The 15,054-nt window shown below is 33.3% G+C and overlaps 1 protein-coding gene across 1 annotated transcript; it reads left to right on the top strand.

The window, feature by feature from the left end:
* The first annotated feature begins 769 nt into the window (after positions 1-769).
* LOC126696290 (NDR1/HIN1-like protein 6) lies at positions 770-1,797 on the top strand. Its single transcript, XM_050393053.1, has one exon. The coding sequence runs from the start codon at positions 770-772 to the stop codon at positions 1,493-1,495; it is 726 nt and encodes a 241-aa protein (XP_050249010.1). The 3' UTR covers positions 1,496-1,797.
* The last annotated feature ends 13,257 nt before the right edge of the window (positions 1,798-15,054 follow it).

Raw genomic sequence — 15,054 nt, forward strand, 5'->3', positions numbered from 1 at the left:
GATTTTTTAATTCACCTTAAATGAGGAAATGTTAAAAAATTTATAGGAAAAATTGGAAAGGAAAATGATAATAACATAATTGTTGATGTGGCTCAACTGGAATGTAGTAAAAATAAATGCTATACTTCTAGTTTTTGATATATATATATATAGATATGGATATAAATAAAATTGTAATGTTATCAACATAAACCTTTTTACAATATTTTTACAAACTATTGATGTAACAAATTTTTATTGGTTCTCATTTGAGTTTATAATTGATATAAATTTTTTGCTTTTAAATAACCACTCACCACGTCAATATTTTGTAAAAACAAAAAGTAAAATTATTTGTAACTTTAGCATTTTCATATTAAAACAAATTAAAATTAATTGAAAAATGCAATGCAACATGGTTTGTGCCTAAATTTAGAAAAAAAGAACTAAATTGAAGGTACTAACAACGACAAATGCCAAAAAAATAGAGAGAGAACCAGTTTTACTGTTAGATAAACAACTGGACAGTAGTGTATGTCCACACACATGTAACAATAGGCCTTTAACCAATGGAAGCCATGAATGTTTCCCTCTCCTTCTCCAACGACCTTCCCTCAAAAAAATAGTTGGAGAAGAGAAGAAAGAAGAGCCTCTTTTTCTTCTTCTTCCTCGTCTTCTTCTTCTCCTTTGTCTGTGGCCAATGCCCACCAAAGTGTCCACCATTATTCCACCTCTCACACATTCACCTAGACATCTCCATAATAACAATAACTCATAATTATCATTCATCATGGAGCTGCCTGTAAATTCTCCCTATGCACCACCAAAATATGTCATGCTCTCAGGGAATAATGATAACCAAGGCAACCTCAGGCCCCCTCCTTATCACCGTAACATTCCTCGGTACCATTCCAAAAAGTCACGCGGTAGTTGTCTCTTTAAGTGCATATGTTGCTGCTATTGCTGTCTCTTCCTCCTCACTGCCCTCTTCCTTGGCCTCACTTTCTTGCTCTACAACATGTACAGGCCCAAAGTTCCATCCTACAATGTTGATAGCTTCGGTGTTCATGCTTTTGAACTCCAATCTGATATGAGCCTCTTCACCGAATTCGCTGTGGTTGTAAAAGCTGAGAACCCAAATTCATATATGGGTTTCCTATATGGCAAAGACAGTCAGGTTAACGTGTCCTACTCGGACTCTCAGCTTTGTTCTGGGAAAATACCAAGTTTTTATCAACCAAAAAAGAATACAACAATGATAAGTATTGCGTTAAAAGGCACTAGTCCATTTGGGTCAGGGCTACAACAAGCCCTTTTGGAAAACAGGCATACAGGGAAGATACCTTTGCTTGTGAGAGTGAAGGCACCAATTAACGTTGTGCTGGGACGTTTTCCATTGAAGGGGTTTGATGTCTATGTAAACTGCTCCTTGGTCATCGATAACTTGTCACCCAACAAGAAAGTTGAGATTTTATCTGCCAAATACGATTATGACTTTGACATTAATTGGTTCTGAAAACCTTGATCTTGATGTTTGTGAGTTTTTCGATAATATATACTGGCCGTGTGGAACTAGACGCGCGCAGCAGTGGAAGCATTTGAAGGTATATTACATATCTCGGCTTCTTTTCTGAGGGATCTAAGTCAAGAGTTGAATTTCTACATGTTCCTCCTGTAATGTTTTATATATAGTTGCATTTCAAGAAAATATATGCTAACAAATATTAGAGGTGTTTGCAGTTCTAGATTTGTGTAATATTATAGGCTTTTATTGGATTTGGATGTGAGTTTTCTTGTAAGAAGAATTCCTAGAAAACATCGTTATGTTTCCTCAATGTCTTATTACCTTTCTTTTTCTTTTTTTATTAATTATTTTCCCATACAAATTCTTGTTGCATTCGTTTTGGAATGGATTCCAACGGAATGTATTATGAGAAAATGTACCCTTTTTTAATGAAAATTTGCGTTTGTTATTTTTGTTTCTATATATTTGATAGTTTACAAAATTAATTATATTTTAAAATTGAATATTTCACAAAAGTTGTATTTCACCTCAAGAAAGAGAAAAAATTTCTTGAAAATTAGGAGATAATTACCTCATTGGTGTATCGTGTGTATATATATATATAAAATATAAATTGTTACCATAAATTATATGAAATTAAGGGTGACCAAGTTGAGGTCCAGACAATGTTACTCTCTTGAGATTATATGCACTATTTGCAAGATATGTTTATTAACCGATACATCTAACATTTTAGGCACGCCATCATCTCTAAGATACAACAATACAACAATCCAACCACTCTTTAGTCCGTTACTGTTATCTTACTAGTCTACACTATTAAGCAAGATATGAAGCTTTAAAATAGTACTCACCTCCATACCCACGTAATATAGTTATAGAAAGTACAATACTATGTTTATGTAAAGAACAAGAGTAAAGAACACAAAGAACGAGAATGATTTATTTTTTTTCTATATAATCTAGTGGTGTGTATATCCAAATAGCTAGGTAAAGGATGAGAACCTATTTATAGACTTAGTAGATTAGTAAGTTACAAAAAGATTAAATAGACTAAATAAATCTAAATAATGGACATAAAATTATGGGTTTAATATGGTTATAAATCTCAATTAAAACCCAATCAATGAATGAAAATTCATTGTCAACAAAATATGACTATATAATTAATGGGGAAATAAATTGTAAATATTTTTTTTTTTTATATATTCAAATATCCCAACAATAATGATATTTATTTATCATAATTTGTGCATTAAGCAGTTCCAACTAGGTATTTAAGCATTATTTAGGTTCTTGTAATTGCGTTTCTTTTTGTCACATTCGTAGGTCAGGAAACTCAGTTGCTCATTTTTTAGCAAAACACGCAAAAACTATTGATGGTGTTTCTGTGTGGATGGAGGATGTTCCACCACAAGTTGCTGATGTTCTTTTAGCCGATTTGGCTGATTTTAGTTTATAAAATTTGAAGTCGGTTTCTCAAAAAAAAAAAAAAAAAAAAAAACTAGGTATTTATACTGAAACTTTTACTAAAAAGTAATCATTCAAAAGGAATTTATGTTTGGTTATATTATTGGAGAATATATATATATTGACTAACACAAAAATAAATGTTGTCTTGTGCTTTAAATTAATTTTGTCACAACCTAGTTTTGTCTTCTGAAAGCATTATAGCGCTTAAATGCCAAAACCAAGAAAATAATAATTTCAACCATAAAATGAATAGGGATCACGAAACCAACTAAAGCACCTTAACTTGTTAAAATTTGGTCAAATTAGGATAAACTCGAGAGTTTCGTGGTAAAAAATAAGGTTGGACCAAGTTTGATCGACCATAAAATATGATTGTACGTTGATCAAGCTCAATCTTGAACTAACATGGATATTTCAATTTCCTTTGAAATTAGGGTTGGGCCACAAAAATCCAACGTAAATCAAATGAGATATCTTGAAAACATAAAAAATTTTGAAACCAAATCAGAAAATTGAGTAAGTATAGAAATTTTTTTTAATCTAATTTTGATTTCGTTCTAATGGTAGCCAAACGATCTTGTAATCATTTGAGTCATATATCATTGGAAATCTCTTACGAAAAGCTTCATTTTGAGGGGTCTCGGTGGCTAAAATTACAAAAAAAAAACAAACACACACATAAAGTCTTGTGCATAATGAAACTTCTAAACATGTAAAAACTAACCCTTTCACACGCCTGTAATTCTTATGACGAAGTCCAATTTTCTCAAAATAAAGAATAAATATAAAATTAGTGCCACATGCTTGCCAATGAAATTTGGATCACTCAATTCCTAGTTTGGAAATGCCTCAAAATGCGTGCACAACTTGCATAATGGTGAAACGGAAATTCTAAAAGTTTGGAATAAATCAACTTTCAAAGAGCATAACTTTTGATCCAGGCTTCCGATTGAAAGCAAACTTGGTACCATTGGAAAACTTGTTTCATAAACTTACAAACATAAGCTTGGTTTCTCAAATTCATGACCCAGAAGACCTTCAAAAAGACCATCAAAGATAGAGGCAATAATGCATATTGTTAGGCCAATTCCAAAACTTATGTGTGGGGATTATAAGCTTGCATGTGAGGCATTTAAGTCAGCATATGAGAATTATGCGTCGACATTTGATGCTTACGTGCTGGCTCAAATCCCTCACATGGCAGCTCTCATCTCTTCCTATATGTTAAATATTAGCATTGATGTGTATACCATATTGTATTTGCTATAGTAGACGCGGAAGAGAAAGCATAGACAAGGACGAAGTCAGAACTTAGAGTTAGGAGGGGCAGATTTGTTGTTGGCTATGTGCAGTAGCTCCAATCTTTGGCTCTATTACTACTTAGCTGTTTGAGGGAATTTTTTTTTTAGTGTGTGACTGTGATGTTGGGTAAGGACAAAATAATTTTATTTAAAATTTTTAAAGGGTCGGGTTTTTTGTGTTGGGTAAAATTAATTAATTGGACTTATTTTGTTTTAGATTTACTATTTGTAATTTTTGTTGTTGTGCTAATTTTCTGGGCTTTTATATTTCGTTTTAGATTTTAGATCTATTGATTTTTTTATGGTTTTTACAAGGAGGAATGCTAGAGCTACAAACTTTTTTTTATAAATTACTGATGTAATGAGTGATTATTAGTAAGTCAAAAAGTGATGTAAGTGGTGGACCAAGTGCGAACCAATATGAATTTTCTACCTCAACAGTTTGTAAAAATTTGTAGAAAAATTTGTGGCAATAACATTATTCTTAAAAGAATTAATGATATTATTAAAGGGAGGCAAAGTGTAATTTTATAGAAAAAATTGCTAAAATTAGTATTCGAATTTATACTAATATTTTTATTAAAATTGGGGGGGGGGGGGGGGCATTGCCCCCCATGTCAAAGCTTGCCTTCGTCCCTGAGCATAGAATAGAAACACAAGAATACGAGGGTTACGTGATTCAGTCTTAATGGCCTACGTCCACAGAGGAAACTCTTAAGGGTCACATCTTTATTATATAAGAGTGTAGTACAAAACTTGTGTTATAATGAACCATAACATGAGTATATATAGCAAACTTCTTGTACAAGTAGGAGACTTTTCTTACACACAAAGTAGAGGAGCTTGGGCCTATTACATTGGCTAATATGTCTAATATATTTCTAACACCCCCCTTAAATTCAAGGTGGAAGGTTGATGAAAACTTGAGGTTGGATAAGCTTGAGAAAATCCCTTGATGAAGCCTCGAATAAAGTCTTGAAGAAACCACAATTATAAATTGGCCAATTGAGTAATTTTGGAGTTTCAAATGAAGAAACATAGTCCAAAATCGAAATCTATGCTGAAAATTAAGCAAGATAAGCCATTTCGAAAACTTTGACTTTTGGTTAAAGGTCAACGCATAAGTCAAAGTCAAAGAAGATCAACAATCAAGGTCAAAGTCAACGGTTAGTGGTCAGCAAGTTCCAGGTTGGTCCAAGTCAAGTCACAGATCTAGTTGGGAACATATGACATGGCACGAATACTAACACGGGCAGATGTGGCAATGACGTTGACTAGGGCTAACGTGCCACTTGTTGACATCATTCGATGATGTGGCTTTGCTAGCGTAGCATGATGATGTCATGAATGACTTCATAAGCAATTACGATTGAGTGGAAACGCATGAAGAAGAATGTAGCGGTGTAGTGGTTCATGGAAGCGTGTGCGGACGTCATTGGTTGTCGAGTTTCTAGGTTCAATAGATTGGAGTCTAGCCAGGATGTTGGAATGGTGTGTGTGGCTAGTTGATTGGCAAAGAGTGAGTAACTAGAGGGGCGAGTGGGAAGGACACCAAAGCCTCTTGCTGCACGTAGCAACATGTGCAATAGAGAGGTAAGATTGGGAAACTTAAGTTTTGCTCATAAGAGGCCATAGAACTCACCTATGTGGTTGGTTTCATCAAGTGAAGCCTCAATTTGCACAAGTTTGAGAAGTGATTCACGGATTTCTTGTGTTTTTGAATCTTGGACATGGGTACGAGCGACGGTGGTTGTGTGATGCTATGGAGTTTAGATCTGGAGGCAAGCAGTGGCATTGTGGTGGATTTGTGTTTTGCATGTTGGAATTTTCTTTGTTGTGTAGAGATATTTTGCTTGAAGCTAAGAACAAAGTTTGGCTCTGATATCATGTTAAATATTAGCATTGATGCGTATACCATGTTGCATATGCTGCAGTAGATATGGAAGAGGAAGTATAAAATAGGAACACGAGAATACGAGAGTTATGTGGTTCAGTCTTAACGGTCTACGTCCACGGAAGAAACCCTTAAGGGCTACATTTTAATTATATAAGAGTGTAGTACAAAGTCTGTATTACAATGAATCATAATGACATATCTACGTAGTAGCTTGGAGATGGGAGCACTTTTTTATGCAATTTAGTCCAAACCTTGACAACCTTACCATCAGAATCTCTATCTTTGTTTTATGGCAAATATGGAAGGCACAAAACAAGCTTCATTTTAAAAAACTGAAACATACAAATTTACAAGTAGTAAGAGAAATGGAAATCCTTAATCTCATTTTTAGTGTTTTATTTAAGTACATTGTACTATTGTATGCCAAGTGTTTGATTTTTTTTTTTAATTATTAATTTCAGTTATTTTATTGGAAAATACTAAAAATATTAGTACAAATTTTATTACATAGTTTACAAATTAATGTGGCAATATGATTGATAGATTTCAATAACATAATAAATAAATATCAAAATTTCTTTATTATGATTGGTGACACATTTTTTGTAAAGGATATGTGGTAAATTTTTTAGTATCTTTAACATCACAATGGGCCAGGCCAGTTGGCCCGACCCATTTTTACTTGGCCCATGGGTACAATGGGCTAGGTATAGTGGGTTATTAACTAGTGTTGAGGTACAAATTTTCGGGCCTTATTTTTATTAGCCCACTCAAAAAATACCCACATAAGCCCATAAGCTATTTTGAGCCCACATAAATATTTCTCACAAATATTCCATATATAAGCCCCATAAATCATCTTGGGCCCTCTCACAAATATTACCCATCATATCCCACATATTATCCAATTTGGATTTTCACAAAAATGCTCATCACATTACTACCAAAATTGGGCTACAAAATTATACTTCCTCCACAAAAAAGCCCAAAATCATTTAACTTGTGGGCAAAATCCAAAAAGGCCAACAAAACCCTCTAAAAGCCCGTTGCTACACGGCACTTCTTAAAACCCGTTGCTACACGGCACCTATTAAAATCTTGCTGCTACACGGCACCTCTAAATCCCATTGCTACATGGCACCTCTAAATCCCGCTACACGGCACCTCTAAAAGCCCGTTGCTACACGGCATCTCTTAAAGCTTGTTGCTACATGATAATATTTTTACAAAATCCTACAAAGCCCAAATACTAATTTGGCACTATTTTACAAAACCCACATACTAATTTGGCACTTATTTTACAAAACTCAAAGACTAATTTGGCACTTATTTTACAAAGACCAAATACTAATTTGGCACTATTTTACAAAGTTCAAATATTAATTTGGCACCTATTTTACAAAACCCAAATACTATTTTGCAACTATCTTATAAAGTCTAAATATTATTTTGGCAACTATTTCATAAAGCCCAAATGCTATTTTTGGCACATATTTACAAAACTCAAATATTATTTTGACACTTGTTTTACATATACTAAATCCCTCACTCATGGGAAATATAATTACTCATCTCTTAAGAAATACCTCTCTTACAAAATTTATAAAAGCCCATGAATATCACTCATGGCAAAACTCTTCATTTTGTAGAGATAACCAAGCCCAAAGAAGCTCAACTATAAAGCCCAGCTAAGGCAGCCTAGCTCATACACAAATCCCAGCAACTGAAACTCATATGAACTGACTAGCCAAATTTCAGCACAACTTAACAGCTGGAGCCCATTGCCATCAAGTTCCAACTTGTCCAATCAAATCAGAAGAGGACATGTGTCCATCAAGGGTTAAACCCTTCCTTCACAAGCTGAAATTCCATCATTTCTCATATGACATAAAGCTGAAAGTGACATGACAAAAAGCTGGGAAGCTTCAGCCAGCTGTCCCGTCTTTCTTCTCCAACCCATTCGATCAAGAATCAAGAGCAGCCATGACCAGGCCATAAAAGCTCCTAAAACAACTTGAAATCAATTCATTTTCATACCAAAAACGTGTACTCTTTAGTTCATGGACCAAGTACATGAACCTCAAATGGGGAAATTTAGGGAAATATGGTTTGAAGAGCACTAAGGGGATCCTAGCAGGGTTCCCAGTAAGAGCTCCAAGATTGATATCTGGCTTGGGGTGATACAATCTGCTCTAGGGAGCTCTGATTCTAGAAGCAGCATAATCAAGATCATTAGCCTAATGCATGCTTTAATCTTATCAGCCAAGGCCAGTCTGCATTCAATGCTAAGTCAGAATCCCAGCTGTTATTACTCAAAATAGCAAGAACGTTTTAAAAGTTGAGCTTACCACTTTTAGCTAAAATCCCAGGAATGATTCTTTAAGGATTTTCTAAAGATTGAAAAAGATTTAGCAGAGATTATTTGCTAATTACCCCCTAAAACTCAACTATAAATAGAAACTCTCCATTAACACTTAGGGGAAGAGGAAGATACATTAAGAGACACACTAATAGAAAGAGAATCTTCCTTAACTTCTGTGGTTAGCTTTTTCCAAGCTCTAGCAAAGATCTGAGTCACTGAGTTCTTAGCTTCAAGCTTAGAAACTAAGTTCTCCAGCTCCTAACTCATAAACACCCCTCATAGCTCTACTCATAAACACTCATCTAGCCCCAGCAGAAAGCCCCAGCAGCTTTACTGAACACTTTCCCTCATCACTCATAACACTCACAATGGCCCTCACTACTCAATACATGTGTCATATCCATAAGCATGCCTTGGTATCATAATGATCTTACTGCACTAGCTGGGATTTCTCTCTCTCCCTTCAACCCACTCTAAGTTTTTCTCATTATTTGTCATAATGGAGCCCATAATATTCATTTACTTATTTACTATTGAAGGTTATGATGTAACTGTCACTATAGAATTTTTCCCTCATATTATTGTGTTAGAAGACTCTTGTCCAGAGCCAATGGATGATGAGTTTGAAAATGTGGATACTTTCCTTAATTTGTGAAATAGATAACAATTGGAGGTTTATTCTATTTTGTCTTACTTCACCGCTGAAACATTTTACCGCTGGGCTATTTTACTACAGAAACATTTTACCGCTGGGCTAGTTTACTGCAGAAAACATTTTACTACTGGGTTATTTCTTGCAATATGTTTTTTAATCATGCTGACGTGTCTGCTGCAGGAATTGTTTATGGGTCATTCTTGTCAGTCTCAATCTAGGCCCAAGGCATAAGATACAGTGAATTCTTTGGATCTTCATTAATAGTCTTTGGGTCGTGCATCGTGCCCATCGTCGAGTTTCAGTTTAGGCCCCCAACCCAACATAAATCTCATTTGTCAGAAGGAAAACTTTTTCGCCCCCAACAACTAGTTAACAAGCTGGGTCGATAGAGAAAACACCAGTTCATGACCCTACCCACGGGCAATGTCCATTTTGTCTTTAATGGGTTGGGTTTAATGAGCTACCCATGTACTTGTGTTAGCATCTTATTTAATTATTTCTTATAAGGAAAGACTCAATTTTTTATAAGGAAATAATTAATCCATTTTTTTTAAAGGAAAGAATCAAAGAATTTAATACTTAATTAAATTTTTTTTACGATCAAATTTATTTAATTTTTTGTTTTGTTGATGGAAATCTATTTAATTTTTTTTATTAAGGTTTTATATGATTTTTTTTTTATCTATAATAAAAATAAGTCAAATGGTTAATTCAAAGTTGCTAGACTACTAGTAAAATATATATTTAGTAAACTAATATCTTAGTGGTTGAGGGGTTTTTTTTAAAGAAATTCTTCTATAATGTCTCAAGATCAATCCTTCATACTCCTAATATATATTTTTGTTAATAATTGAGTTGGGCAATAGGTTTGGCTAACAAGTTGGGCTACAGGGCTAGCTTATTGGACACCCATGGGAATAAAAACTAGTCCATGGTCTGACCCTATGAGAGACCGCAAAAGTGCCTCTCAAAAAAGAAAGATCTTTAAGTGCTTTTAAGGGCACCTCTCTTTTTAGGCAAGTGGCGTGGAGTCGCCACTTATTTTTTATACAAAAAAAAAAAAAAAAACGAAAAAACTAACTACAAAATACATGATTGACATAGTTCATTGTTATTGATTGAATAAAAAAGAATACATATTTGATAAATTGAGCATTACATGGCTTTGGGCTCTAGTTACAAACTACCAAATAATTATATGCCTTTTTGTCCTAATTACAATCTACCTAAAATAAAAATAAAGCCTAGATCTACCAAACCAAAGACATTAAATTTAGAGGCTAGGTTACGGAATGGGAAGGTGTTAGGCACATATTCCACCCAGACAAAGTTTGGTCTTCTAGACTCTTGTGACCAATGTACCCTTTTATGCATGACATGAATGATATGTTGCACACATGAAAAAAAAAAAAAAAAAAAAAAAAAAAAAAAAAAAAAAAAAAAAAAACTAAAAAGCTAAATCACACAAGTTTATTTATGAATGCATCCTCCTCTTTATTAAACAAAATTTAGATCTATTATTGTGATAAAAAAATTGAATTAGGTTTAGAAAAATCAGATCCATTTTTTGAGAACTAAAAAAAAGTGGTTTTTCGAAGAAAGAAAAATCATATCTATTTTTAGGAAATAGAAAAATTGATTTTTTCATGAAAGAAAAATAAGATCTGTTTGTTTGTTTGTTTGTTTGTTTTTTTTTTTTTTTTTTTTTTTTTTTTTTTTATGTACAAAAAATATGAAAAAGATTTCTTGAGAAGAGGATTTCATTCATGAAATAAATTTGTGCTATATGCACTAAATAAAACAAACACAACAAACACAACCATTCATAATCTTTTTTTATTTCAAAATCTGCTATGTTAAGAAAAATCAAATATCTAAGAAAGATACAAATCAGTTTTTATTTAAAAAATTTTAGATCTGCATCTAATGCAGATGCAAATCCATTTTTGATTTGAGAAAAATTCGGATTTGCATCTAATGAAGATGTAGATCAGTTTTTTATTTGAGAAAAATTCAGATTTGCATCTAATGAAAATGTAGATCCGTTTTTTATTTGAGAAAAATTTGAATCTGCATCTAATGAGATGCAGATCCGTTTTTATTTTGAGAAAATTCGGATCTTCATCTAAGGAAGATGCAGATCCATTTTTAATTTAAGAAAAATTCATATCTGCATCTAATGAAGATGCAAATCCGTTTTTATTTGAGAAAAAGAAGTGATAACATGCAGATTTTTGAAACTAAGAAATAGATCATAACAATAATAAAAAGAATCAAGAACATGTTCCAACAAAATAAATCAACAATTCATGATATGAACATTTGAAACAACTAAACTAAAAAATATATAAACATGCATCATCACAACAAGAGAAACTTAAGAAAAAAAAATGGTTAATAAGAAACAACCTCTTGCATGGAGCACTCTTCTTCTTGAGGGGATATTTTAGGGTTCAAAGAAATTTATGCAATTATCTTTGAAACCTAAAAACCCTAGCTTCAAAGAGAATATCAAAAAAGGAGATTAGAAATATGAGAAATTTGAGAGTATGAAAAAGTGTCTCCCCTAGAGCGTAAAAGAGTGTCTTGAATTTTGAGATCCAATTTCTATTTATAGAGGCTGAAATGCTTAAAAAATAAGTAATGACGATTAGAAAGTGAATCGGGACGCGTCCTTCTACGAAAAAGTTGAAAATGATGTGTTTTATCTTCACCCGAAGAGCGTCGGGCCAAAGCCCTTATAGGTGCCGATTGACACTCCAAAAGTGCCGAATGGCAGTCTTGGATGCCAATCACGCTTTCGTGTTTGGGTGCATTTTAGACTCATTTTTTAGGTTTTCTTGAGCCGGATTTTGCACTTAAACGTGTTTTTAATCTGTATTCTAAGATTTTTTTTATCTCTTTTCAGGATAATTTAGGTCTTTTCAACAACAATTATCTTGTAGATAAATATTCTAAAATAAATCTTGATAAAGTTCAGATTATTTACAATTTTATTGTTATCCAATTATCATCTTTATTCCCATGCACGCAATCCTATTTTAGACACTAATTATCAACCAATCACAAAATTAGTTAATTAATTTTAATTGTTTAACCAATCAGAATTAATTTAAATTAATTATGTGTGGTTGACTCTACCTAAACACAAAACATGTTGACTGTGCAAACTTGATCATGCGATATCTTTTGATCTAACGGTCTAATTTGGAAACCAGGTATATTGTCGTGACTATTAGAATCTCAAGATCATTTTTATGATATGCAATGAACAAGTTAATGCATGTAATACAATCATGATTTTTGGGGTATATGAATGATCATTCCAATCATTTTCTTTGATTAAATCATGGGTACAGAATTGAGTGTCTACAAACCCATTGAGCTAGTGGGCTACCCATGCGTCTCAATAACAGTGGGATGGGTTGTCCATTAGCCCGATGGGCCGTCAGACTATTGGGTTGGGCTGTGGGCAATGGGTTATTTGGTGATCTTTTCATCACTCTATGGAGTATATAGTGGAACATTCAAAATGAGACTAGTGATTTTTATTCATAGAGAGAGAAGCAATATTATGCACCAACACATGACACGTGGTTTGTTGATTTGCTAATATGTTATTCATGAAGGGAAAAAGGGTTGACTTTGGTTTGGTGCTTGCCTTGCCTCCTTTACATGGTATCAAATTGTATTACGTTGCTGAATTTTGAGTTTTAACAAAGGAAAAGTTATGGGTTTCAACTAGCTCAACTGATAAAGTCTCTGATGGTTAAACAAGAGATTTGGAGTTCAATCCCTGCCTACACCAAAAACTGATTGGTGTCTTGGTTTGATGATAAAGAGCTATCATCAGGAGTGGACGCCATAGGTTGAAATTTTCTCTCTATCTCCAAAAAAAAAAGAAAAGAAAAGAAAAGTTAAAGATGGTTTAAAGGCACTAGTTTAAGAATTATTATTAGAAATTTTTTATGGAAAAAAAAAATAACTAACTTTATTAACATCTTTTATATTTTTCATAAAAGTGATATTAAAACTTTTCTAAAATAGTCCATAAGCAAATGCCTTAATGATGCCCCTTAATAAGATCCTTTTAACAATAATAAAATTTAATTTTATAGAGCAATTAGGATTTTGGAATGGCAGATAATGAGCCCCTCATCAAGATTGTGGACGTTACCTAGCATTTTTATTTTTATTTTTTTGAGAAACACCAAGTACCTAGCTTGTTTATGTGCCAGGCTGCCAGCCCCTCCTCATTTAGAGCTTGCATTGGATTGCAATACACTATAGTTAAAAACAGTCATATAAAACGTGTTGCAAAAAATAAAATAAAAAACAATCGTTTAAAACGAAATGCTACAGCATGCACATAATTTTTTTTTTTTAATTCTAGAAATCGTTTTATGATCACCAATTCACGATGCAGTGATATCGAGGGGTTTGGCATTTGGGGCCTATATTAATTAGCTAAATTGACATCTTGATGCAGTTCCAAAGAAAGAGCGAAAGGGTTGGAGGTGATGGTGGAATTGCTGTCTTGGAAGTTAATATAGAGCTAAATACACACATGTGGCAATCTCTCAACCTGTGAGTTTCTAAATTTTAGGGAAGGGCTACATTAGCTATACAAGTTCCAGCAATAACACCAAAAAGCTTGCCGGGTAACCGGTTCATCAACTCTATTTGGTCCCTAAATAGAAGATATTTTGGAGGTGCTGCTGCTATTTTCTAACTAGAGTCTCTGCATTGCAGCATTTTCTTTCTGGGAACTTGGCCACATGTCTCTTAGTTTCTTTCATTGGCAATGTACTAGCGTGTAAGCCAAAGATATTGTTGCACCTGGTGATTTTTCTTCACTAGCTATTTCAAGTTTCGATTAGTCATCTGTGCTCTTGAATGTCAGAAACTATCTAAAGTGTATATTGGTGGGTGATTAAAGTTTTGAACATCATCCTCTGCAAAAAAAAAAAAAAAAAAAAAAAAAAAAAAAGAAAAAAAAAAGGCACAGGAGTTAGAGATGGCGACTGGATTATTTTCTGCAGCACCATTGTTTTCCCGTTGCAATTTAAGCAGAATCCAGGTAATCATGAATATATATGGTTCTCATTTGTCAACTTCATATTTTCTGTTGCACGCAATTTTATTTGTTTTTATAACGTATGGAAACTTTCGAGTCATGTAGACATGTTGCACATAAATTTTTTTAATGTTGAAACCTTTACACATCGTAGTAGGATAAATCCCACAAAAGATGAGCATTTGAACGCTGAACTCAAGACAGATGCAGAACTTGCTTAACCTTTACAAATTGAATTTTACTTCACTTATGACACTTGAGCATGTCAGAATGTGCTTCACTTCATGACGTTTGTAAGCATGAATTTTCTTCACACTTCCCGGATCATGGCCAAAACATGTCTCACCTTACTTAGTCAGTACATCTACTATAAAGTAAAAAGAATTTTTTAAAAACAGAATGATTAAAAGAAATGGAAATCTAAGAAAAACTATTTATGCCACCTCCTGCGTGTTCCTAGTTTCAGCTTGTTTATTAAAGATAGCAACCTAAAATATGGAAAGATTTTCTTGGGGTACAGAGAAATTGATTAAGCAGATCAAGAATCACTTTGTTTTGCAAAATCATAAATCTTTGAAATACTTGATAACCTATAAGAGTTCTTGCAATCACTGTACTATTAATTGAATTAGCTTTTCTTGTAACAGTCAGTAGATTTCGTGAAAACAGAGAAAATTTTGACAATATGAAACCAAATTTGTGAGAGTTACATAAGAATACATTGAAAGATACTAGATGCATAAATTATCATTTGAAAAAAAGAAATGTTTGTTCCTGCAGGCAAC

Source organism: Quercus robur, chromosome 8 (assembly GCF_932294415.1).
Source record: "Quercus robur chromosome 8, dhQueRobu3.1, whole genome shotgun sequence".
Classification (NCBI taxonomy): Eukaryota; Viridiplantae; Streptophyta; class Magnoliopsida; order Fagales; family Fagaceae; genus Quercus; species Quercus robur.

Bases quoted from the DNA above. Each gene is read 5' to 3' on its own strand.
- LOC126696290 (XM_050393053.1), top strand. From the start codon at position 770: ATGGAGCTGCCTGTAAATTCTCCCTATGCACCACCAAAATATGTCATG.